The sequence below is a fragment of the Parus major genome, chromosome 3 (assembly GCF_001522545.3).
Source record: "Parus major isolate Abel chromosome 3, Parus_major1.1, whole genome shotgun sequence".
Taxonomy (NCBI): domain Eukaryota; kingdom Metazoa; phylum Chordata; class Aves; order Passeriformes; family Paridae; genus Parus; species Parus major.
The window spans coordinates 36,165,987-36,191,094 of record NC_031770.1 but is presented as its reverse complement, the minus strand read 5'-3'; the positions used below and the strand labels follow the sequence as shown (position 1 = coordinate 36,191,094).

Here is a 25,108-nt window from a genome sequence, read left to right as displayed (position 1 = left end):
CTTCTTAGCTATTGAACCCATCATCTTATTTTTATAGAAAAGTTTCATGCTTGTATATCCGTAGGAAAATGAAGTGGAGCACAGCTGCAATTATTCACAACAAATTCCATTACCTCCAGCACAGAAAACCTGAAACCTCCAGGATGGGGGACTTCACACAGATACACACTTGCTCCTCTCCAATGAAACCCTAAACAAACTGTGAAATTTACTTAGGCACTAATACCAGCCTCATAAACAGGTGTCACAAATGTTTCTCAAAGCTTCATAATGTTTCTCTCTGATTTATTTCCACTAGCAGTTACTATCTGTGTCTCTTCTTTATACTCTCCGCATTTTTCAGTATCTCCTTAAAATACAGCCTCCAGAATGGAATAGAGCAATATACACCAGACCCTCTAAGATTAATGCCTCTAAGAGAGGTTAAAGTAATCTCTTTCCTGTACCTCACTACCTGTCTGTTGTTGTATACAGTAACAACACCAGCTCTTTTTGCCTCAGGGTTTGAACAGTAAATCCACAGTGACTTGTTTGTTCATCATAAATTCTGAATCCTTTCAGTTATCTGTATCCAATCTCATACACTGGTCTGCATTCTAATCCCTAGATAAACTACATCATGCTTTACCTGATCAGGAGCTGCAGTTGCCACTAAAACCAGAAAAAAAAAAAAGAAAATTAATCAGTTTTAACAAAACATTTTATTAAATATGTTATCACATTTGAAAGTGATTGTCGCCATCACACAAAAAATTCAGGCTCAAACCTCATTCCAAAATAGTGCAAACACGAAATCACGTTCCTGAAGCAAGTGTAAAACTAACCTGAAACCAAAATAGGATTCTATACACTGTCTAATGTTTATTTACTCAGTATTCAGCTGCCTTGTAGGGTTCTCAATTGTTTACCTGCTTCCTGAGAAACAATTTGACAAACTCACAGATTATTAACCCACTGATGAAACCTTTCCAATTCCTTCCAAGGGATATCAAGATCTGTAAATATTTTAAAGGTAAATTAATGTCATAACAATATATAGCTTACCACTAACAAATTTGCACGGAAAAAACCACCAAAAATACAGTTTTAAAATTTGTCTTTTCTTTAGACAACCAAGAGTGGTTTGGGGTTTCTTCCTCTACAAACATGACCTTTTTTCTGGGAAGGAGTTGTAGGAGTTTCATCTAAGTTCTTATTTTCCATTGCAGCTTTCCTTTTTAGAATTCATAAATACAATATTTTTTTTTTAATCTTACAACAAATATGTACTATTTCTGATAACAAAAATTATTGAGATTAAAGCAGTCTCTCTCTCTCTCTCTCTCTCCACGGTCTCAGCATCTGGTAGGACCTACCCACAACCTGTGAGCAGTAAATCTGGTGATGCAACACACTGGGCAGCGTGGCATGCTCTGCTGTGGGGAGTGGTGCCTCTCAGCCCTGCACTCTGTCCGCAGCTACCGTGCAAAGGAACAAACCATGGAAGACACATGCACAGAAATAGAGAAAGACTAAATTTTCCCACTCTCACCTTCTTGTACAGCCATCTCAGTCTCACTTTTCTGTGAGAAGGTCAGTGCCTCCACTGGCTCTTCCTTTGCTGGGAGAGGTGGAGGAGAAGTACCTTTAGCAACAGGTTGAGTAATCGGGGTCTTGCCAATGGCAGGTGGCTGTACTCTAACTGCAGGGTGATGATATAGCTTGTTTCTGTGAGGGCCAGAAACCGTATAACCCATTCCACCAGGGCAGATTTCCTTAAAAGCAGCTAGATTTGGGATGGGAAAATATTCCTTTTAGGAGTCTAAAAGTGCAATATGTTGACATAGTGGAAAATATGACTACCACTAAGAAATTTAATCTCATATTGTATAAACATTTTTATAAAAAACTTCTTAAAGAGAAGCTATGCATTGCATGCTAATATGACTGAGCATTCTCCCAAAAAGCATGTTCTGGCTGTTTTTTTCCCAGGAGGCCTCCAGTTTACCATTTTTCTTCAGTTATGCTTATTTGTCAATATACCGAGATTGTTTTTTTTTTAGTTAATCCCCTTCAAACAGTATATCTTTGCTAAGTATTAATTTTAATATGCAAACAGTCTTTATCATCTATACTGCATAATGAATGAAGACCACTACTGCTATGATTTTCTTTTTTGTAGAAATCTAAGGGGAAAAAGCTCACCAGCCCCATACTAGAGGAGCAGAACACTATCGACCAGTAACAACACTGATCCACAGGATTCCACCTGACTACTTTAGAGGCCTCATACCAGTCCAGATCCAAACTCCAATCCAAATTGAAAAAGGCTAGCTAAAAACAAGATGGGGATCATAAGAAGCCGAATCACTACAGGAAGACAGGGGAAATAACCTCATTTATAAAGCTGCCACAGAAAATTTTAATTAGAGTCAGGTAACAGCACTTGCTCCACCTCTACAGGTGCTCTATATAAGCATCATGTTTTGCAGTTCTACTGGAAGAGTACAGTGAGAAAGAAATACAAGTCATTCTTCCTCCTCATCAAAGATAATTGTTATGCTCCTGTCAGGGTCAGGGAGATACTCAGGAGTCTTGAGAGGGCAGTGCTTCATTGTCTTTATTGCTCTAGGTAAAGGCGTGTTGGGATGAAACAAAAAAGATTTAGTCTCATGTGTGGGAATTCTTATGGCTGCCTGAAGGATGTGCCAAGTGGGGCTTGGTAAGTTCACAAATTCTGCTTTGAATGCATCAGGGTTTTAAAACGAATTAGCACCTAAAATAAAAACACAAAGTACTAGCTAGAAGCACTCCACAGATACATTAAACTATACAGTATGCATTAACTGCACAATGTATTCTGATGGTATCTTAGTAATCTTAGTAATAGAAAATATTAAACTGATATTTAACTAAAGTAATTAAATTGAGCGGATTCAGAATAAGGAAGTACATTTTTGCTGGGACATCGAATACAAAAATTTGCCATAAAAACACCTGGCTGAGGGTGGGAATTCTGGTCAAAGGAGTGAGACAGAAAACTTGATGTCTGTCCCTTCAGATGCATACTTAGGATTATAGGAAATCCTGCCTCAGGTCATATTCTCTCAAATGAAAAATGGAAATGTGAGACTTATTCTACCACAGCTCTGATAAGAGCTCTCAACACCTGGGCATACATATCTGGTCTCTCAGTGTCTCTTTAGGAGATGATTTACTTTGTATGAATATTTTAGAAGCTTTTTATTTTAGTGGCTTTTATACTAACATGGGATGCTGCTGTAAATACATTACCCCATTCTGGAGTATCCCACTTTCACACATTTTTCATAGAAAACTCTGAAACATTATCAATTTAACCTGTTACAGAAAGGAACATGTTTTTAAATCATACAAGTATAGTCACTGAATGGGAAAAGCTCATCAGAATTTTCCACTAACAGATTTTCTCTCTAAAGTCTTTTAATTAAGAAAAAAATCACTAAAATAACCAATTCCAAATGATACTTGAAGTATTTTTTGTGACCAGAGAGCAGGCAACATAAGGATGTGTTCTGCACTCCACTATACACACTATTTGGCATAAGGCCTCGTGTAATATTCTCACAGATGTAAACACCTGCACTTAAATTGCAAGTCATCTCACCAGAATATATCTTTTCTCCATTAAAAAAACATAGAAATATTATTTATCCAAAAGTGAATTGGAGTTTTAAAATCCTGACCAATGATCTAGTGACCCCATGGTCATGCAGGAAACAGTGGCTTTAAAAATCCATTGAAATGCTCAAAACTGTTGGTCACTTTCATTTCTGTAAGTCAAACTTACAAACTTAGAAAGTAAGCAATCTGCTGCTCTCATCATATCTCTGATACTAGCTGTAGATTTCCCAAAGCAGCTAGCTGGTTTGAAAATGTAAACCTTTATAAAATACATCAGAGAAATACATGAACTGCGTCGTGACAGTGACGCCTGCAGCAGCTTCAGGTAAGTACAGTGGATTGTCACTACAAATACCTGGGCTAAAATACTCAAGAGACTGGACATCCTGTATATTACAACAAGCAATGACACTTTTAAAACAGATTAATTTGACCCTACATTTGGGAAACAAGATAATATTAAATTGATTTTGATTGAAGACTCCATGGGCGTTTAAGTTTTAAACAACATCAGGGAATAAAAAGTACTTGAAAACAGCAATCAGTATCTATAATATGTGGTATCTTAATCTACAACCAGCCAAAGCAAGAGTGATGACCAAACAAGCTGATATTTTTGAAGTCCTGATATATTTAAGTAACACCAGAACTCCAAGGGAACAGTGATAATACAAGAGAGCTTTATGTATCAAGTAAGGAATTGTTTAAGTGAAAAATGGCATGGAAAGTTTAACTACTAGTTTATTGTTAAGAAAGCAATTCTTTCCTTAGCACATTCCTCAGAATAGGTGGTAAAGAGATGAAGGAAGGTGAGAAAGCAGAGATACTAACATGCTTATCCTACTAACTGCAATACAAACTACATCTCACATTGTTCTGCAACCAAATTCTCACAAGCTGCCATCATTTCACCAGAGCCTTTAACAGCTGAAGAGTATTAAATACATTTTGGGTTACCTTTCTTGTATCTATAGGATGTACTGTGGCGGTGGTTTGTTTGTTTTTTAAAGCATGCACAACAAATCAGGGGGCAGGGTGCAAGAGCTTGTGTTTTTAGTAGGAAGTTCTTACCTGTTCCTGGGAGAGGACACTTCTCACAGTGTGGGCCCCAGGCTTTGCCAACACTGCAACAGCAAAGCTGCTTGCTGAGCTGAACAGAAAGAGGATGCATGCATTGCTTTCCTGCACTAACAAACCGGTAGCAGGGGCCTTTCTCTTCAGCAACTACAGGGTTATCAGCTGCAATGAAAGTGGAAGAGAGGATGGTACTGTTCACATGAAAAGCAAAACAGAAAAACACCACCAGATTTCCGACACCACTTATACAGATTAATATTCTGTCTGCAGAAGTTTTATTTCAAACACCTATCTCAGATGAGAATCACATTAATAAAAATCTTATTTTGCATCAAACACTCCTTAAGAATTCCAGCTTACCCTGGACCAGGATAAGATGTATTTCAAAGAGAAACAACAACAACAAAAAAAAGTAAATTCAAAACCAGCAGTTGCCATGCTACCACAATGAAGAGTGAGAACCTCTCTCATTTGTACACACTTGTACACAGCTGCTGAAGATCAGTCACTGGCACTACACAGCTGTGCCGAGCTATAAAGCCAAAGGAACATCCATCTACAACACAGGCCATGCCAATAAGACTGCAAAAGCATGAAGTATCATACATAACACTGATTTTTCATAAAACAGACAATTAGGTATTTCCATTTTGTTATGCTTGTAATGTCGAAGAGCCAAAGGCCGTAAGATATGATTAGTACGAAGTAACAGAAAGCTAAGACCCATCCAGTTTTCTAACTGATGCATCCACATTAACATCAAGTTAACAGTTCTGGGTAACATGTTCACATAACTCAAAAAATAGAAAGACTAATTTTCAACATGACATGTAAAAAAAAAAAAAAGAAAACTCCAGGCTACTGAGAAAGACTGAATGAACATGGGGGCTGAAGATGGCCTTGAAGATTTAGTGACAAGAAAATGAGGAAGAGATAGCAAGGATCCTAGGCAGCCATGCGTGGAGACCAAGGTTTCCAGGACAAAGAAACAGAAAAGCAAGAGCAGCAAGAGACTGACTAAATAAAGTGAATATACTGAAAATATGAATTGGGGACAGAAAAACAAAGGTGACAGTTTAGAACAGTTGGGCCCAGTCAAACAAATCTTCATCTGAAATGTAACTAAGTGTCTAATTTGGTAATTTGATTAGCAGTATTACTTACGAATGCATCTCGAGAGGGTAGGATCTGGCACAAATCCCATTTTGCAGGTACATCTGTAGCTGCCCATGGTATTCAAGCACTCACCATTAGGGCATACTCCCTGTAACTGACACTCATTGATATCTGTGGGAAAATTGAAAAAAAATCAGATGCTGAAACATGTATTAATAATTCTCTTTCTTCAGAAGTTCTATCTTTTTTTTTTTTTAAATATATGAAGGATAACTGTTACAAGCTAACACTCTTATCAACACTTTTTCCCATACTGACATGTGATTTATGACCTTTACAAACATTGCTGAGAACATAACAGAAACACAATTATATTTATACATCATTCTTAAGTACTCTGAATTAGAAAAACAAATACACTTTGATTGGCTCAGCTTATCAACCCTTCTTTTCCTGACTAGGTGATTGCTTGCACAGCTCAACACAGCTCTCAAGAACATCCACAGAGACAAGTTTCAACCAATCTAGTTTATCTAGACAATTCTTTCTTAATTTTTCTCCATAAATTTGGCTACCTGTCCCATGACACAAGAGCACACAGTACAGCAGACTGTGGCAGCTGCCATATCAGCTACAATTTTTTTAAAAACTCAGTGCTGAGCTTATCCCTCAGCTCTTCCAGTGTGATACCTAATACAGTATCTTGACACCACCTGGATAAACTTGACTTCTATGCACTTAGCTGCACGTGACAAGGAGTAGTAATTTATATCCTAGAACACTGGATGAAATGTGATGGAAACCACATGAATTACAAAGGATCAGCTCTGCCTCAAAGGAATTTTCAAGTGAAATTCCCAGACTACATGACTTTCTGACCTCAGAGGGAGTGGACTGTTTAAAAATGAGAATGGTATATGAAAAGAGCAGAAAAAACAGCTGAAATATTTTTGTACAGCAGTCTACTTTTTGTCCCATCCACTGTTTAAGCAGGATGACACCCCATATAAGAACAGAAGCATCTAATTTAAGGATTGCATTAATACAGAATATTTATCAAGCTCAACATTTTTGGATGCACTTGAATTTTAGCAGTTTCTTAAGTTTCTTCGTCAGACTAGGTTCTTTCTTTCACACAAATACACAAATTACACACCCACTCATGCACAAAATCCACATACAGATTTTGGAGGAAGTGGAAAAACACAGGAGAAATTGATACACATAAAATAATTTCTCTACTTTCCGACATTGTAGTACCCAGACATTTTTAAACTACTTTCTCCCTTTCCAAATTCTCAGTATATGTTTTTCTTTACAGGAAAATTAACATATGTGACTGAGTGAAAATGGAAGATGTCTGCCAAGCAACATACATAATCACTTTTCTGATTAATTTTTCTGGAATTAGAATTAGCAGAAATGCTCTGTCTAATGAAAACAGCATTTAAGTTTTACATCACCACAGAAGACAGCTTATTTTAAATAATGAAAATTTGACTTGGATTTTATATTTATTTTCAATAAAAAGACAATCTCTTGTTTGTTAACCATTAAAATACATTTCTATTTAGTTTGATGTCAGCATGAAATCGATAGCACTTTTTCTTTCTATCTAGGAGAATAATTCTACCTTTCTACATGTTTTTAAGGAAGGTAAGTAATTACATGGCTTAACATCGCTGCATTTGAATTTTGAATGTTAAAAATTATTAATGATGCATTCTTCACTTATCAGATGACAATTTTACTCATTTGCATCCACCTTCATTTTAAGGAATGTTAAAAATCTATATATGAAGAAACTTTATTAATTAAATATCAGAAGTATCAGTGTTTCAAGGCATTATTTACTGGAGTGGCTGATTTTTGGATACATGGGATCTTCCTATAATTCATGAATACACAGTCATCCTTCTTACCAAATGATTCAAACCATTCTGCAGAAAACATTCACAAATGCTGTCATTATTGCCTCCGTATTCAATCTTGTTATAGATGAATGTTCTTGTGTGTCTTGTACTAAAAACCTAATTCCCTATTCACATGAGCTACATTTAAGTACCACCTTATATATACAGGTGAATACCAACTAGCATTCCTTCTGGAGTTCCTGATACAGATATTCCTAAATTGATAAATTTGCCGAATTTTTAAAAGTTAACTTCATTGTGCATGTTCCAGTGCCTCAGCATAACTTAATTACACTGTATTTTAATGCCTCTTTTCCTGGTCATGTCTACTCAATGAGCTCATAGAATTACTGATGCTCCATGCTGAATTACACAAGCTTGTCTAGGGATTCCACAGAAACAAGCCAGAAGCTGATAAAAAAAAAATCCCCCAAAACAACCAACCTTCAAATTTTCAAAAGAAACATACATACACATAGGAATAGTGTTTATTTAATAACTTGAGGAGACAAAAAAAAAATTCCTCCCAGATTTACTACCTACTTCACCTCATTTCAGACTATGGTAAAAGGCCACCGATCCAAAATGTTTCCTACCACCTGCCAGCCTGCCCAGCTGTGCAAATTGCATTGGAACCAACTTGTTCAGGCAGCTGAAAAGGAAATCTGACTCAAGATTAGCAGACTTCTTTTTTCTTTAGCCCTCTATTTATTGTATATAAATATGTGTATATATATGTATAAGATATATATATATGGACATAAAAATATTTCAATTTTACATTCATATAGGAATAGGATTTCCATGGCTCCTTTTTAAAAACTAGAGAAAAATGTCTGAATACTGTAGAGGAGTAGTTTGATCAGATGCCTTCATCTACACAGAGGAAGTACTAAGGGGTTAGGTAGCAGTGCTATAAAACCACACATATGCAAATAAAACTTTCCAAAGACCAACTCAGTATAGACTTTCAGTTTTTGAGAAAAGCAGAGTAATGAAGTTCCATTGGTAAACAGCCTCTGTACCAGCGATACAGAAAAAATAGAATTTAAACAAGGAGATATTCCACACAGCACCTCATATGGTTCCATAAAAAACTCTCACGGACTGAACTGTCATTTATAATTTATACAGAACTGGTAAATAAAGCATTGATTTTTTAACATTTGGTGTTTGATTTTATGAATTACCTGACCTTTTCTCAATGGTAAAAAATGGGTTTAACCCCACTGGCATGAAAGCAGCGCTGTCAATTCCACACTGAGAGACAGCCTTTGCTGTTACCCTTTAGTATTATCCATGCCAAATACAGGGAATGGGTCCTTGGCACACTGTGTCCCTAGATTTGTTAGTCCATCCCCATGAAAGTCTGGCTCATCCTTACAATCAGCTGAGATGGCAGTGGAAGCCACAGTGACCCTGTTGGTGACTCTGCTCTCACAAGTTCACCCAAATACACAGAAGCTTTGCCACAACCAGTCTTGACTGTGATGCTGCAGCACTGTACAGATGATTCTGCTGTGTCTCAGCTCCTCCTATACTCTTTTCTAAGCACAGCTTGATTTATGGTAAGGTCAGCCACCACGCTCTCCAGAGCCACCACCGTGCTCCCAGCTTCAAATAACCCAGACACTGTAACCAAACTACTGCTAATCTATCCCACTGAGGAGAATTTAAAACAGGCTCTCTTAACAGCAGTTGCTGTTTGATATCTTCCCACACATTTTTATAGGTCTTCTGGGTGTCAGGTCAGCCTGCACTCAGAAAATGCAATGTGTTAATGACTCACTGCCACTGAAATTCCTGGTGAAAAAAGCAAGCTCTAACAGCCATTTTCTAACTGCATCCCTGTCTGCTCACGTGGAGAATGTGACTGTGAACACAGCACTATCTTCGTTACTTAAAAAAAAACCAACAAGAAGGAAAAAAACAGCCCTCAAAACCAGCGAAGCAGGAAGGTGGGAACAATGTAAGATGGTGTACATTTAAACAATGAGCACACAGTACCATTGAACTTGTTATAAAACATGATAATTATATAGTTTTAATAAGTCCAAAACCGGATTCATCTTCAAAGAATTTTACATCCATTATTAGAAGGTAAAAGATGGAAATTAATGGATAAGTCAGATAACAAAAAGAAAATTTACTCTGCTCGTGCTTTTTTCTGCTTGCTTTCTAGGAATGTTCAGAAAGAAATTTTACATGGATTTTTGTCCAGGCAATCATCAAGGTTTCATATTAGAAATACCCCAAAAGACTTTACCAGACTCTTGGTCCACATATATTTAACACAATCAGATGAACTGTTTTTACTCATGACAACACATAGACATTTGCATGAGCTGAGTATCACAATAGTAAATCAAATTTTGTTCAGTCTAAGTGCAGGCAACAGTTAATATCACCTATTTGCGTCTATTAACTGCGATTTAGAAGACTGAATACTCCAGAAAAAATAAAAAAATGCAGGAAGCCTCTGAAAAACAACCTGACCCTTATCTGTTACTCTTCTCTAAACAGTTCTTGCTTGTCTAAAGATCAAAACCCCCAGTGATTGCTCAACATCTCCACCTGTGTTTCCTCAAGTACGGATTTACTTGTTGAGCTCTCTTACACTGCACACTGGGGAATTGTGACAACTGGAAAAGAAATGCATCAATCAGAACTTCACATTCTGTCCTAAGGTACTTAAATTTCAGTGACAAACATTTTCACACCCAATGGAAGGTTTCCCTCTTGCTGATGTGGAGGTATTTATGCACAGAAAAGTATAATGCAGCAGAATCTCCTTCTCAGCTGAGTGGCAACGCACAGAACTCTGTGCTGGAGGGGAGGACACGCTGCAGAAGGTCTTAACTTCCAACATTCTGCTTGCATTCTCCAATTCTACACTGGTTTTTAAATTAGATTAAAACAGTGTTTGTGACTGCATTAGCTGCTATTCAACAGTACTTTGGCTCTTTACTGGAAACCTACAAGCAACTTCTCTCACATTTCCTTGAGCAATGTAATACCTAATTCAATCACATCCAGGAAGTGAATCATTTCAGCTTTATTCCAGGATTAATGACATTTAACGCAGCCTGAGTATCCTTTATCCAAGAATAACAAACCATGCTAAGTGTAAACATCCAATCTTAGGAAAAATTCCTGTGCCTGCTTAAAACGAGATCTGTACCTGTCACTTACTGTTGAAAGCATATGCTTTGCTTTACTGTAAAACATGCCGAGTTATTTACTACATCATAAAGCTCCTTTAATTTCCCTTTTTACTGAAATACCTTACTAGATACTTCAGCAAGCAAATATGGATGTGCCTCACAGCCTGCCTCTGTTCTACACATGAACAGGCCAACACAACCTGAAGGTGACGGCTGCTACAGCCAAGCAAAGCGGTGCAGAAGGACTAGAGATGAGCAGAGAGCTGCTCTGCTACAGAGCACCCTACAAAAGCTGATGGCTGGAGTATCAGCTCTGCAGCGCTTCCCTTTGGCAGCTCCCAGCTGTAAGGCTGTTTAGGAAGAGAAGTTCACTGTCTTTTGGCTGTGCTAACCATTACAAGAGCTTCTCAGACCATCCAGGCCCAGCTGGCCTAATGCAGAAATGCTGAGGTGGTGTACAGCTGTCTTCTCTGCCTTCAGCCCAGTAAGTCATTCGGACACAAGCAGCAAGTCCACTGCCCACCCCTCTCGGATAGTGAGCAATGCCCATATTTGGTCACAGACATGCAGGAATTTAAAACATTCCTGTAAAATTAAATTCATTCTTTCATTTCCAGCCTTAGCACATTGAATTTATGCCCATCAAAATCGTCACTGCTTGGAAATTTTAACCACATTTAAGTACTGTCTTAAGATTCTACAACCAAACGTACATGTTTACTACTGTGTTCTGCAACCTTCTGTCATTTCCTTATTTAAATCTATCTATTCATTTCAAGGAAAACATTTTTACTCAAGAAAATGAAAAAGGAGAAAAGCAGTCTATGAAATCAAAAAGGTCAGCCATTACTTTAAGCATTTTGAACAATGCAAAGAAAAATAGCCTTTGTTTTTTGAAAGAAACCACTGCTACTTCTGATGTAAATAATGCAGTCAAATTTCTTTTCAGGAGCACTGATAGCTCAGAAAACACCAAGTTCCACTATCAAACAGGACTGGGATTTGATTTTATTACTATATTATGCTGAAGTAACTGAAAAAGGCATTTAAAATTTTCATAAACAAGGCTGAAGAATGTTAAGTGATTTAGTATGAATTTAAAAAAAAAATCCCTCTTTTGAAATAATAGATCTCACTGGTATGATTGAGTTTGCTATATTACAAATTTGGTAGGTGATTTTTGATTACATTAATTAATATGACTCAAAAAACAATGAACAAGTCTGATTTGCAAAGTCATATTACATGCGCTAGAAGAAAACAACATATAATTTCACAATTTTTAATACAACACATAACAAGGCATAAAAACCAAATTATGCAACTGCTTTCAGCTAAGACAGTCATGATATCCAAAAAGTTCTTATAAAATTTGGATCAAGAATAGGAACTTCTAGAAGCAGGGATTTCTAGTCAGACCACCACAGCCCTGATAACTTCACTGAACTTTACAAGAATAAACTTGTGGCAAGAAAAGTACTGCAGCCCATCTCACCTCCTCTGTCCCAAGTGGCTGGTGCTGGAGGACACAAGCAATCTCAATAGCTTATTACAGGCCTAAGCAGTGTGGAAAGATAAATTTCTGAAGGTGGACTCGCACAGTTAGCTCAGAAATCCTATCTGTATGTTTATCAAAAACTGACTCTTTGAATTACTAAGTAATAAAACCAAATGGAAAATATTTGTCCACTTCTGATACAAAGAGAACAACTTGCCTTTCAATAAGACCTATGTGCCCTTAAAACACTCTGCTGCATTTAAGCAAAGAAAGCTGTCTAGATCAATTATATACTAATTAGAATTTGCCAAAGTATTTAATTAAATATGACCTGGTGGTCCGTCATTAAATGTTATTTAGTAATATCTGCCTGCTAGATGTTCTCATGCTGTAAGCACTTTAATATGCATAATAAATCATTCTGTAAATTTAGACAATAACAGACAACAATAATTTATGTCAATTGTGAAAATTTAATATGTTCTGGTAAATTACATACTAGGCTTCACTGCGAGTGCCATCTGACTGATTGATCTCCAAACTGACTCAATATACAGGCATCAGTTTTTATTCTCTTTATGAAAATCAATGACAATCAATTACTTATTAACACTACAGAAAACACTGTTCCAGCTGTTTCTACTATAGCTACATTAACCACTATTAATATCCTCTCAGAAAAATACAATATCCAAATTTTACTGCCTCCATTGTAGTTGACTGTTGCAATAATAACTTGATCAGTGAGAATGAGAGGTAAAAGAAACAAAAAACAAGGCTTTGTTGCTAAATAAACTATTGCAATGTTGGTTTTTTTTTTAAATTACAGAAAAAACAGTTGCTTATTCTAAGAAATGACCCACTGATTTCTGTGAGCTAGCAGGATAGCAGCAGAAGAAATCAGTCCAACTCATTTTGTGCTTTTGCATGGAATTTACTGGAATGCAAGTTTGCAGAGCCACACTTCTCAAACACATAATCAGTGTCCAAACAGCAACCCAGCCCAGTTTCTGGAGATATATTTATTTCTCACTATGATCATCACAAAAGAACTTCTTTGAAAGATGGTTGTTGACTTAGTAACTAAGTAACATTAAACAGCATTTCTTATTAACGAAGCTCTTTTATTACTTAAAAGTAGTGAAACAAATATACAACATGCAGAGAAAACAAATTCATTACTGTGCTTTAGGAACAAATGTAGGAGGGAAGAATATACCTTCAAAATTTATCTTAAATCACAATGAAGCTAAGGGAAAAGTGCTTCAAGTCCCTCGAGCATGTGATTATAGAATTTGATCTATCAGCATACAAGTACTAGTTTCTACAAGCTCATAAACATTTAATTTTAAGAATATAGGGACTTTCCAAGAACTTCCATGCACTTTTTACTTCACTGCAAAACAACAAGTGTTCAGGTATTTTTCCAGTTCTTCAAGATAAGATTTCTAAAGTGCTCTGTTGGCAATATGTTAGTTTCCTGAAAAATGAATCCAACCTTTTCACCAGCTGTTTTTTCCATTCTATTTCAGTTTTCCAAGAAAACCATTAGCAGACTAAGGAAACAATAAGTATAACTCTAAGCAGGGAAGCAGAAATTAGTATTGCATGTGGATTCTGACAAAGTTGCAACACTGATAAGCTGTATTTTGGCTCTAATGACAGCCTTAGGGCATCCATGTGTGTACATGTAATAAATCACCCCATTGAAAACATAATTACTGAGGGGGGAAAAGCTTTCTTGATAGTAATTACACTAAACTGCTTGAATTAACATACCCACAGATGGTTCTTTGTGGTCCTACTTACACATTAGAGAGAAGAATACTTGATTACATTAGTTCACTCACTTGAAATAAAAAAAAAAAAAAAAAGATATGGTTATTAATTGTACTAATACTCCTTAGCTGATGAAGCCTATGTAGACTTTTGACTGCAAAACCAAAATAGAACAAAATGTTAATTAGGCTTTTAGGCCTGAGTTTCCAATGGCAGTGAAAGCTGGACAACATCTAGGTGAAAAAAACAATCTCCTTTAGCTGCAGGCAGGGATTCAGAAATATATCCTCATTTCTATTTGGTCTGGCAGCCCTGGCCCTCTCTAAGCATGGACACAGCATGCATACTCTTTCAGCAAAGAATAATCTAATTAAAACTTACACTTGCATATGGACATGCTGTTCCACTCCCTTACAATTTAATTGCAAGGATTCTTAAAGGAATATGAATACTCCCACGCCAGCAGCTTAAACAGTTTTCTTTTGACATCTACAGCTGTCCGTGTTAGTGATATGGACAGCTCTTTCTTCATTAGCCCTGGCTTCTTCTCTTATAGAAAAGCATGTCTGCTTCAGATAAACAAACAGGACACTTCTGGCTGACCCATTGAGAAACACATGCTAATAACCATCTCAGGGCTGAAATGCACCCTGCCAGCAGCTTTCACATATGAAGCTAGCTTTCCTGAAGAACTTTCAAACCAAGGTCAAAATCCTGACCCTCTGAAAGAAAATGGTAATCTTGTTACTTCAATAGGACTAAATTCCATCGTGGCTCTGTTTCTCGGGTATTCTGTCTCCCATTTGTATCTCCTTATTGGAGGGTGTTAGTGAGCAAATCACGCAGAAGCTCTTCAAACCTCAGTAAAGCAATAAGGGGAACTTTCTACCTCATCCCTCTCCAAAAAGTTAAGAGATTGCCCCCATCCTAAATTCATCAACAGTCTACTCCCTGCTAAGATAATCCTACTATCAGTTTATGATTAAACACTACATTATAAGTTTCCATGTATCAACTGCAAGTTATATTTAGAGTCTACAGCTCACTCTCTTCTGGGATAGTGACAGCAGTATAAAAATAATTGTTTAAAGCCTCATATTTCTTGCAGTTTTAGTCATGTAGTATAAAAATGTGTCGGGGAAGAATTGTCAAAATCCAGTGCAAAACCCAGTGATTGGCCTACCAGGTACAGATCTATTTCTGTACACTATTGTGGCAGTACTCAGTTCCCTCTTATGCTCCTACCCAGAGACATAGGTTCTCTCTCTATCAGCCTGTCACTGCTCAGTGAAACAACTTCCTGGCCTATTTCTAGCAACCTTCATGAGCATCAGACCATTTCTAACTGTCCATAACCCCTGAATAAGGATCCTAGTTTCCATAAAATAAGGTTTGCCAACACCTAGGTTCAGCCTCTTGAACCAAACTGAATTCCCTGCTTGCCTTTAAATGCCTGCTGGGTTGCTACTGTCTGAAAACATTGTGTATTCTGTGGGGTTTACACATCACTACTGAAGATATCAAAAGCTCCTGTTTCTCCTAGATCATGCTCAGAGGGTTGCATGAGGACATTAATCTGTCATGGCATCTTCTACTTTACAGGCTGAAACCTCTCTTTGCAGACTCTGAAAAATCTTGTGACTGATACATGGAACAAGACAATCTCTTTCAAAATAGCTGGAACTCTCTTGCTGAAATACATACATCACCTGCATGTTTAATTTGAGGCATAAAAAGGCTGCCCATTTACATCTGACACTCACCTCCTTCACCTTTTCACATTGCAGTCCTCATTAACAAATTGCCATCACCATCTCCCCATCCCTTTTTACTTATTAAGAAGACTTTACAGTCTTTCACTGCAGAGCAGGCAACAAGCTCTTGAGATGCAATTGGCAGTTCTCCTCCATTTGTGTTTCTAGTGTTTTGACCCATCCATTCCTTGAAATGCCCCTACCCTGCAAGCTGCTAAACCACTAGGTAGAGACCTGAGCAGCAGATAGGCTCAGGTAGCTGCTGATAGCAGCTCACATCCCCCTCAGCAGTGAAACTGCATGACGCTTGTGTTTAGTGATCCACAAACTTTATTTTGGTGGGCAAATAACTTCTTTATGCAACTGGCTATTGTACATTAACATGCAAAGTGAAAATTTTCAGTTAAATAAGATCAAATTTATGTCCAAAATATCTACAAATATCCTTCAACATCAACTCTTCTTTCATTTTATCCAGCTCTCCACCAGCACTGCTATTTGTTGTGACCTTTTATCCTTTGCAGTATCAACACTGATCAAGAAACTCAACCACAGCAGTATCAGCTTCACTTGAATTTGTTTTTCCTTTCCTTCCCAAATCTCTCTCCAGAACACTACTGCAAGATTGCTTACACCATCTCAGAGCTCCTTTTTCTTGTTTACTTGTGCTGTGCCAAACAAGCCAGACAAACAATTAAGCTTTTTCCTACATCCTCATCTGGCACCTCTGCGCAGTGCTCCAAGATACACAGAAAGAATCAGTGCTTGTCTGTGGTCATCTCTTCAGCTTTGTCAGACAGAGCTGCTACAGACCAGGAGAATTCAAAATTCAAATGTCCCAAGCCTTGCTCTGGAGCTGCACGATCACGCAGACCCCACAACCCTGTATGTTTTGACAACTTCTATATTTATCACCCGGTGATAATAATCTTGGATTAACACAACTTGGCTGCATCTAACTCCATACATCCTCACCTGCACTATGCACATTCTGGAAACAGGTGGGTCACTTCTTTACATGGCAGCCAGGTACTCATTTTTTTCATCTCCACTTGCCAGGGATGTTATCTGGCTTTTCTCAGTACTGTTGTGCCTAGCCTCCCGAGTCCCAAAGAATTTTTCTCTGGTTACTTTATACTTTCATGATTACAGAAATTGTTCTGTATTGCTAGTTTCATCTGACTTAACTGAGTACGTCCTCAGATCCACTGTTTAGCAACAAAACTGACAAAACAATGTATTTCTACAGAAAAACAAAGTGAAAGAATCCTTATGAAGTCATCTTTATACATCATCAAAGAAAATGAGGGTATACACAGAAGTTTCAGAAGTTATTTTCCCTGGAGGAAAAAACTCACAGAGTTGCCAATATTTGGAAAGAGTCAAAAGTATACTCAACATTTGTTCCCAAATATAAATCAATGGACTGGATTAATTAATCTAAATCATCAGTATCAAAAAAGCTGTCACAGAAAGCCAGTACTAAAAAGAAACACAATCAGTTTGGGTCCTATCATACCTTGACAAAATGTAGCATTGATTCTCTTGTAGCCTTGTGGGCACTCCAGCATAGGACCAAATCCATGGTAAGCTGAAAAAAAAAAATACATCATTTAAATACTAATAATTTATATGCTTGCAGAGCCTGATAGCTAAATTACTATATAACTATATTTAAAAATTGTAAGGTTTTGTGATAAATGGTTAAGCAAAAAAGACAAAGAAAATTAAAGATTGCACAGGTAACCTTAACTCCATTTTTTCAACATGTGTACCACTTAAGTCTTCAGTTGTCCAGTCAAATTTGTGTTAAAAACAAAACAAATCTTTGAAATCAGGATATTTTTCCTCCTATTTGTTCTGAAATATTAAAATAATTACTTTTGCAAACCACTTACAAATACCACATTTGGAAAATATAAAGTTGAAGATTCATTATGGAAGCATTTAGGATTTACTTAAAAGAGCTGATGAATTTTAGAATACTAAACTCCACTTATTGGCTGATCAGTGTAAACAGTCAAAGATGTGACAACACTGCAAAATAAATACTGAATTCAATTTTGCCAAACTAGAAAGTTTTCAGTTAACCAGCTTTTTATTTCTATTTATTGTATCTTTTCTCCACTTAAGACTGCTTTTCAGATTACAGAAAACTGTTTACTGATTCTTAAACATTATAAATGAGAGCAGTAACTTCTTTGTTTGGTTATGCTCTAAAAGCTAACTTCTTGGCAAAACCCAGTACTTTGTTAAGCATATAGCACTAAACTTTTGGCTCTATGACCACATAAATGCTTTTAATAAGAGTCAAGAGAGTTTCCCATAATTTGAATGTTACAACAGAGATACCTTACATTTTGTCAGATCTTTTGTTCCATTTCAAAAGTATTCCAAATGTTCAACAGACAACCTCCAAACCTACCAGATTCATTAGTTTCCATCTTTACTGTGCATAAACTGTCAAATAACATAGAAGACCTGAATAACACAATGCTATTGACTGGCCTCCCTTCACATAATGTCTGAATCACACATTTGCCCCTGCAGCTTACTTTAGACCTTGGCACCTGGTTGGCTGTAAAGATGGAAATATATATAAAAGGAAATTGTTTTAAGTAGTTCTAAAGCTTTGCCCATTATTTGGAAAATTTTAAGTGATGATCTTGAGTAGCAGGCTTTGGAGTGAGATACTTTTATTTCAAATTTCACTGAATTATTTAAAATAATTGCTTAAATAAAACATTGAAATCCTCCTTAGATTATTTCATGAAGTGCAAAATGGTGAAACACACGGAGTAAAAATACAGCTATGTTATTACAGTTCTGAACACATACTTTTTCATCTTTACACTGACAACAATCATTTTAACACCAACTACAACTTGAAAATTTTGTCTCTCTATTAAAGTGGCAGTTACACATTAAGTTTCCAAGGCAGATTTTTCAGTCTTTTCCTAATGTTAATATTAAAACCAGTTAAACCTAAAGGAGACTTCCAAAAGTACAATGCATTAGTCTACTTCTGATCCCCAAAAGTGTCAATGAAACTCCTAGTACTCATGTGGGCAGATTCAAATTCATACTGAAAATGTCCTGACTGATCTGTGAACAGGCCATAACAGACCTGATTTAATTCACACTAAAACCTTTTTAGTTTTTAGGAGCCTCTGTAACTTTCTGTGGGCAGGAATGGTACCCTGCAGTGCAGCCTGCTGAATGAAAACAGCTTCCAGTTGTAGATGGAGACCAGCCCATAATCTATGCCAGGTCCTTTCCACTTTCCAGTGCTGCATCACATTTTCTCTCCCAGGGTGACTCAGCTGCTCTAGAAAGGGCAGTAGTGGACTGAGGTCAGAGATTTTAACCTCTCCCTCCTCCTCATCCTCCTACTCCCACAATGAACTGGAAACTGACAGCTTACCAGCAGCTGTTTTCTTCCTTTCAACAAAGAGCAGAAATGTAAGCAAGTCTCAGTAGAGAGGAAGCTTGTTCAGTGATGGCTAGTGATCCATGTGGGAGCTGGATGGAGTCTGACATTACTTTCCTTTTACTCACCTAAAAACCTGTTCGTAATTACTAAGTTAGCAAGAAGCCTGACCAATCACAACATCCCCCACGTAACACAGAAACAATCTTCCTCTTAAAACTTGTCTTCTGTTAGAAGCCCTTAAAAATGGAGACCTATTCCAAAACTTCTTTTGGATTTCAGCAATACTGAATAACCCATAAATTTACAGACATGGCAGCTGTCTCAGGCCAAGGCATTTACATTTGCAACAGGACAGAAGCCCTGACTGAGCAGCAGCTGTTACCAATGACTCAGGTCTTTACAGAGATGACAGAACCCTCTGTAAGACCATGGGAACAAGACATATGCAAACTTATGCATGTCCTTAGGTAGTTGATTGAAGAGAGAAGTGCCTGCTAGTGACACTAAAGTATATACTTAAATATTTTGCTGAAGTGGGTTATGCAGAAGATCACAACCTGATTACATATCATTATAAAAATATATCCAGTTTAAATGAAGTTTAGGAGCCATAAAACCATAAAAGCAAAACGAAGTCTATATGCTTCCATAACATTTACAATAAAAAAGGTAACACAAATATAGTGAAATATCAGAACAGGTCAGAAAAACAAGCATAGATGTCACTTAACTTATAACTTACTAATTATTTACTTGACTCTCAAGTTTTTCCATCCTACATCATATAAATTTATGTATATAAAAATATATACATATTCTTTTTTCACTGAAGCATTCTCATTTATTTATTTATTTGCAAAAATAAAAATACTTGAGGTATATAAATCCCTCAGCATCTACTCTAGACTTCCATTAAATCTTCTAACAAATTTACATTTATCTTTGGAAATTGTTTACTGTACAGAACCATAACACTTCTATACTCTCATGAGGCTTAGTTTGACACCTATGTCCAAAAGACACTTTGATCCAGATTCAGAACAGATTTTGGGGTTTCAAGTTTTGTGCCTAAGTGCAAACTGAACATCTCTAAAATTTTAAGATGATGTAAGATCACTTAAACACCTGCAAAACATTAAACATATCGCCTTCAATTCTCAAAAAAATCTAAAAATTCACCATTTGCATCCATGCAGAATTGCCATAAGACACAGTATGATTAAACAGCATCATGCTTAGAATCATTACTAAATCAAATGTAGCCTAGAGAAAATAGATACATTTCTACTAAACCATTGAATCTTGACAGATTCAATGAATATTCTTGAAGCATACACCTACCAAATCACACTCTTGATATAATGACCCTGTATTTTAATCTGGATAAAATAGATGGTGCAGCCTTCTCCTCCTCCCGTCTTAAAACACTAAGATACAGTGAGAACTCACACCTAGAAAGAGGAGAAATGTGTCCAATTATGTCTAGGAGACACAAATCCTTACTTTCCAGGAATGCTTTAATCAGAAGGAGAGGATTATTCCAAGTGCGACCATTCTCTGCCTCTTCCTGAAATTATACAGTTAGATTCAAAAAAACCATTCCAAATTGAGCCAGAAAGCAGGAGTGAGCATGACTCATGCTGTAAGTAATTAGGCACTCTGGGAAAGAGACTGGGTTCCTAGATCTGTTCCAAGAATTGTTTCTACATTTTATGGGTTAGGGCATCTCCTCATAGGTATAAAATGTAGATTAGAAATTATTCTGGCAAATAAAGGAACTCTGAAGTGTCCCATCTTGAGCAAGCATGCTAATCTTTAAATTTTTTTATAGCAAAAGGACACTGCTCATCTCATTAACATTTAAACAAATTATTCTTATGCTTTGAAAAAAGAGTGGTGGACTTTCCTTTAGGAGAGGTTTTTAGGTTGAATTAAAGCACTTTTCTGTACCCACTTAAGAATCATCTGTGGATCAGAAGTTTGTCACAGTTTTCCTGTTTGCTTGCTTTTAACACTGTGCTGGATACTGTGCCTTTAAGCAGCTGCCTGATCCAGACATCTACTGTGGATTCCAGGCTGAGACAATCAGCATTTTACCTGAACTATGAAGAACTAACAAGCGTGCTTCCCTTCAAACCAGGCACCAAAATTTTGTATTAGTAGTTCCAACCAATTTTTGGTTGAAACACATTTCAGGTTTTTGTGATTTTTCTCATACCTACATCCAAATAAGCAACATTTCATTGGTCAATATGATTCAGATGAACTAGATTTCAGTTCTAGTTCAATTGCATTGTCTGACTGCTTCTCAAACTCTGTCAGGCTGGTGCTGTGACCACTGCCCTGGGGAGCCTGTTTCGGTGCCCAACCACCCTTTGGGGTGAAGAACCTTTTCCTAATCCAACCTAAACCTTCCCTGACACAACTTCAGGCCAATCTCTCAGGTCCTGTCACTGGGCACCACAGAGAAGAGATCAGTACCTGCTCCTCCTCTTCCCCTCACAAGGAAGCTGTAACAGTGAGATCTGTCCTCAGTCTCCTCCAGGCTGAACTGACCAAGTGACCTCGGCCATTCCTCCTCATACAGCTTCCCCTCAAGTCCCTTCACCATCCTCATGGCCCTCCTTTTGATACTCTCTAATAGTTTCATGTCTTACATTGTGTCACCCAGAACTGTCCCCAGCACTGGAGCTGAGGCTGCCCCAGCTCAGAGCAGAGCAGGACAATCCCCTCCCTTGCCCAGCTGTCATGCTGTGCCTGATGCCCCCAGGGCAGGGTTTTCCCTCCTGGCTGCCAGGGCACTGCTGGCTCAGGTTCAACTTTCCAACAGGCACTGCTCTCCAGCCTCTAACTCCACAGTCTGTGTGGTACATCCCGGGTTGCCCAGGGCCAGGTGCAGAATCTGGCACTTGTCTGTTAAATTTTATATGGTTGGCATGCATGCTCCTTTTAGAAACTGTATGTACATGCTAGAGGAATAAAATAGATACCTGAGTCTTATTAACTATGACCTTCAGATACCCAAGGAGGCTCTCTTTCTAAAGCACATCAGAAGATACGCATACTCCAATGCATCAAATGTTTCAGAAACTAGCAAATCAGACCATAAATTTATATCAGTCTCCTATGGAAGGAGGAGTCAGAGAAATAGGAGAAATAGGAGATTTTCCACTGGAAGCATATTTACCTCCATATTAAGACTTACAGAGAAACATATGCTTCCAAAAAAATCAAACACTGAGTGTATTTCCAGCTATCTGAATAACAGGGTTCTAGAAGAACTGGGTAAGAATGGCTGCAATTTAATGACCTATTTTTAGCCCAGTAAATGAAGGTCCACTCCATCTGCAAAACAGAGATCACATTATCTTTTCCCATCTTTCATTTAATGCCGAATATATGACATGACACAGAAGTATTACTATTCCCGTGCAACATTAATGTAATTCACAAAAAGTTCAAGAGATTATCCTCACCCATCATGCAAATAATTCAAAATTCTTTTCTTATTATAATATGATGTAAAATCATAATAAACTGCTGAAGAAAAGTCTTTGTCATTGTCTAATTGTTGGGGAAGATATTTCAAAAGCAGAGGGGAAAAAAAAAAACCAACAATTTAGAGCCTGGAAGACCTTGGCTCCAAACTTGAAATTTCATCTGCAGTCCCGAGAGGTCACTGCATTCTCTCCAAGCAGAAACTGGCGCCTCTATAATTTAAGATTTCTATGCAAACTTAAAAAAAAAAAAGAAAAAAAAAAAAGAGAAGTCCAGCTGGAAAAGGCAAGATGATTCAATGTGATTACTCTTCCTGCACTGAGTAAATGCAACAGTCCATCACTGACTCAAAGGAGGAAGAAGCAGGGGAAAAAACCCAATGATGTCAACTTTGCTGGCTGCACCAAGTGCCTGCATATTGTAACTGCTGGCATGCAGGGGAATTCCAGTTTCTACAAGCTGTCCCTAATCAAATCATAGTACATTTTTTTCTACTAGGTTCCTTTAGTTTTTTTCCCCTCTGAAAAAAGAGAAAATACTACTTGAGGGGGAAAAACCACGAGAATAACAACAAAATAGCACTTACATGGCTTCTTGGGACATTTCTGGCATTTGTTAAAACCCCAGGAAGTACCCACGGTTCCACAGCAGTCTTCTTGCTTGGAAAGGCCAGGAAGTGCTTTGCCACACTGAAATAGTCAGGTAAAGAATATTCTGGTTAGTGATACTGTACAACACTCCCAGTACAATGCCCTTTTTCAGTTATTTTGAGTTAATCTCTTGCTGAAACACTGAAGATTCAATGGAGCTCTTAACTGAACTTAAATGGTGCTCACACATTGCAGAGGCTCTCCAGATAGACATTAGCAAATTAAGTGACATTATTAGCTTCCCATGTCAACTTGAAAAGGAGAAAAAAACAGAAGAAAACAGTATGTCATAGGAATGAGTGAGCATATTTCTAAGGTAGCAACTCACTGTTGGAAACTATAGTTTTCCTCATAAAAACGTGCTTGTCCACTTTTTCAAAAGCTTTATGAATTATCTCAAATACCTTATAAATTCTGAGGTCCATTTTCATTTCCCCACTGACCAATAACATATTTATTATGCTTTATAATAATAAGAATATTAATATTTGGAAGCTTACAACATAGTAGTTATGTTCTTGAATTTTCCAATTTTCTTGCATTTTGCATGGTAAAGAGAGCTTAAACGTATTTTAGCTCCAGACATTAAAACGACCCCCCAAACATCTAAACCTGCCAATTAGGTATACAGTGGAACACACAAAGCACAGAAGTCCACAACAGATGCACTTAGCAATACTTTCAAAGCAAATGTGATATAAATAGGCACTGCAGCAAACAATTCAAATGTGCTGAAGTGTGAATCCTCAGGACGGAACGAAGAGACTTCCCCTAATCTAACTCTGCTTTCTGACAGCGTGTAAACCTCTGACCCAAATGTTCACTGCCACATAGCTTTCAGCTCAAGACAGCTGGCTCACCCTATGCCACAGGCTGTGGCCTTGTGGTTGCTCTCACTTAGCTGGTAACACAGCCACTCTGCAGTGCAGACGCATGCTGAATGCACAGGCACTGACAGCTTCCTCCAGCTTTCCCAAAATTTTTCCAGTGTGCTCTTAATCATACATGAGCCAATGATATTTCTGAAGCAGTTACCCTGTGTAGCTTTACAGCATGACTACTAACAGGATAGCAAGCTACTCCACAAGGGTTCTGACTCATCAGAGGGTCCCCTCTGCATGGGAGGGGCCAGCAAGGCATCATCCCAGCCATTTTCTCTGTCCCTTTTTCACAGATACTCCCCAGACATCCTGAAGTATCTCAACAAATTAAAAGCAGCACCAGCTCACTATTGAAACATCAGACTGCAGCTCAGCACTTGTATCAAGTGAAGTTTAGACCTGTGTCAAGGGATGTGTGAGAAGTCTGAAGTGTCCTCCATCTCACTGATGGCCAGCCACACATGTCCAAGTTTTTAGCACCACACCAACTTGGCATGGCGATGGCGTGCCTCTGCCCACTACCCATATACAGGTTAGCACCACCTGGGCTTTGAGCCTCAGCTTGGCATGACACATAAACAGCAAAAAGAACAGTGGCCAAACAGGTTCAAACAGTCTGCTCAGTTACTGTGCAATTTTAGGAGTCTATTTTCACATTACTGTCTAGAGTGGGTCTGGTGATAAATTTTCCTGCTGTTAGAGA

The 25,108-nt window shown here is 37.6% G+C and overlaps 1 protein-coding gene across 8 annotated transcripts in view; it reads right to left on the bottom strand.

Moving 5' to 3' along the window:
- The window catches only part of LTBP1 (latent transforming growth factor beta binding protein 1), a 186,577-nt gene that overhangs the window by 64,432 nt on the left and 97,037 nt on the right, over nucleotides 1-25,108 (bottom strand). For 4 of the 8 annotated variants that reach the window (XM_015621750.3, XM_015621752.3, XM_015621751.3 and 1 more), the window contains exons 8-13: nucleotides 23,461-23,563; nucleotides 17,463-17,534; nucleotides 5,884-6,006; nucleotides 4,714-4,881; nucleotides 1,532-1,765; nucleotides 629-651 (exon numbers count right to left, since the gene is read on the bottom strand). In XM_015621750.3, the coding sequence (XP_015477236.1) occupies nucleotides 629-651; nucleotides 1,532-1,765; nucleotides 4,714-4,881; nucleotides 5,884-6,006; nucleotides 17,463-17,534; nucleotides 23,461-23,563 (723 nt within the window). The remainder of the gene's footprint in view (nucleotides 1-628; nucleotides 652-1,531; nucleotides 1,766-4,713; nucleotides 4,882-5,883; nucleotides 6,007-17,462; nucleotides 17,535-23,460; nucleotides 23,564-25,108) is intronic. The other 4 variants (XM_015621753.3, XM_015621754.3, XM_015621757.3 and 1 more) reach the window with 2 other exon arrangements.